At 37.1% G+C, this 2,523-nt stretch overlaps 1 protein-coding gene across 1 annotated transcript; it reads left to right on the top strand.

Annotated features, from left to right (window-relative positions):
* Positions 1-528: 528 nt before the first annotated feature.
* On the top strand, positions 529-2,116 carry LOC143590867 (large ribosomal subunit protein bL12c-like). Its single transcript, XM_077071218.1, has 2 exons — positions 529-840; positions 2,060-2,116. The coding sequence occupies exons 1-2, from the start codon at positions 529-531 to the stop codon at positions 2,114-2,116; spliced, it is 369 nt and encodes a 122-aa protein (XP_076927333.1).
* The last annotated feature ends 407 nt before the right edge of the window (positions 2,117-2,523 follow it).

The raw sequence follows: 2,523 nt of genomic DNA, 5'->3' as shown, positions 1-2,523 counted from the left end.
CATCCTTTTCCAAAACTCCGGCCACCATGAAGCCCAAACCCACAGCTACCGCCACACACCAACCTTTCTTAAATCGGCCACCGCCAGCCACCGTCACAAATTCCGGCCACCAGAAACAACCACACCACCATACCGCAACCACCACTACACAAAAGCCAACACCTGCAACTGCCACCATACCGCAACTCTCTCTCACTCTCTCTAGAGCAAACCTCCACCACCGTCCACTCCACCTGCCGCCACCATACCAGCACCATCCAACTATAACCACCTTCATTATCTGATTCTTATTCACCTTCATCAAATCCCCTTAATCCTATTCACCTTAATCAATTGCTTCATTTCAATTTCAACCTCTGTTACAAAAAAGGTGGGTTTGGGTTTCCCAACATATCCACAAATAGTTGATTCTTCTTCCTTGCCGGTCGGAAAAATGACCAACCCATTCATTTTCTTTCATCTAAAATCAACCAAACCTGTCAATCCTCTTATCATGTCGTTTCTTCAGTCTCTCTAAACTCTGCTTCAATGGCATCATCTTCCACACTCTCTACGGTGACTCTACGCGCCTTCTCTTATCCTCCACGCGCCACCACCACCACTCAATGTCTTTCCCCCAAACAAACCCTAGAATTCGGCCCCAAACTCACCCACCGGTCCACATTCCTCCGTCCAGTCGCCGCCGTGGCAGAGGAGAAAGTCGTCCAGCTGGGCGATGACATCTCAAACCTAACCCTAGCTCAGGCACAGTCTCTGGTCGAGTACCTTCAGGACAAGCTCGGAGTCACCGCCGCCTCATCGGCTTGTTTCCAGGAGATGGTGCCGGATGTGGTGGTGTTGGTGTGGAGAGAGAGAGAGAGAGAAGATGGGAAGAGAGAGAGAGAATCATTTTAATATATATTAGACAAATTACAGGCGAAAAGACAAAAATGCCCTCACATGCGCCTCACGTGAGGGTATTTAACTGACTTTTTCTAACCCAGTTAGCGTAAAGGACATAACTTGTAGGAAAAAAAAGTTTAAAGTACACCGCCTGCAAGAAAACTTAGAAAAGGACACGAACCGGTTTTTGGCTTTTTTTAAAGGACAAAATTTGTAATTCTGTCTTGTAAGAAACTTAATTAATTTAAAACTTGTAAATGAAAAAAACAAAATTAAACACATGCTGAAATTTGAGTTTCTTGCTAATGTTAACCACCCTAAATATTTATGGCTCACAACATTAAAAATTATAGTTCCTTCGTACATGAATAAAACGTTTTGTATTAAGCATAAAGTAAAAACCAAATATAATATATAAAAAACTTTGAAAAACTAGGAATATAAACGAGTTAAGTCGCTTATGAGCTACTCATTGTTAGCTAGCTAAAAGTTCAAATCAAGCTAAGTTAAAGACTCCAAATGTAAAAGCAAGCTCATTTGAAAAATCGAGCATCTCATTCTCGGTCAAGCTTAACGAGCCTATTATTTATTCAAACAAATTGTTTTTCAAATAATAAATCTACTTATATTATTAAAACAATTATATGTATAAAAGTAACCAATAATCGATTTTTGGTTAACTCGGTTATCATGCAACTTCAGTTTGGTCTCATTGATTTTCGGTTCGGTTATTGCTCAGTCCAGTTATAAACAATGGTTCTTAAAATATGCTTATCGACTATAAAACCATGAACCCTCGTGATTGAAAACTTTAACAAATAATATCAAAGTATTACCTTTATTGAAATTTGGTGCTTTAAATGGTCGGTTATTATCAGAATTCAACGTTATACTACTAAAGCAATCGTGAGCCATCATGGATCTTTTATATATGATGCACATTTGGGGGGGTTTTTTGTTTTGTTTTTTTTATACTAAAGCAATTGTGTTTTCTGTAAAAGTAACCCACACCAACACCAAGCAAAATCAACCTCAAGATGCTAGTCCTATTGCATACAAAAAAACAAGAACACATTAAAAGAAAACTATTTTGTTGGTTATTTAGCAAGTAAAGGACCAAATAACCCTTTTTAATGAGATTAAATGTTTGAACTTATCTTATGTTGTTTCTCTCTAGGAAAACTTATCTCTAGCTATTCTTTCTCTATATTACGGCCAATATGTTAAAACATAAGAAAGACATCCAAACTTATATAATAACACAAACTCATTTGTGTTGGGAGTTAGTAGACAAAAGCTAGAAGCCCCGTATGGGATGAAGACTGAATAAAAGTATGATAGAGATAAGAGTTTGAAAAACCACAATTCAGTAGCAAGTCATGATTGATTCACAGTGACACATGAAATAAATACTTACATAAGAATTGTCATCTTTTATATATTTACAAAATATGTTTACTTATAGCCTTTATAAAACATTACGTTATAAATTTCTAACAATTTTATAAATGTCTTATATTTCAATAATTCTACATTTCTTTACTCTTAATAAATTTCTAAGAGCATATAAAGTTGTCCTGACTCCCATTCCCCCAAACTCACTAGCGGGGGGTGTTCCCGGATAAAACCCCACAAAATTAT

This window comes from Bidens hawaiensis, unplaced genomic scaffold (assembly GCF_021521415.1).
Source record: "Bidens hawaiensis isolate Kalapana, Puna unplaced genomic scaffold, B.hawaiensis_p1.1 tig00039025_1, whole genome shotgun sequence".
NCBI lineage: Eukaryota > Viridiplantae > Streptophyta > Magnoliopsida > Asterales > Asteraceae > Bidens > Bidens hawaiensis.
Note: the sequence above shows the minus strand (reverse complement) of the source record. Positions and strands in the feature narration are given on the sequence as shown.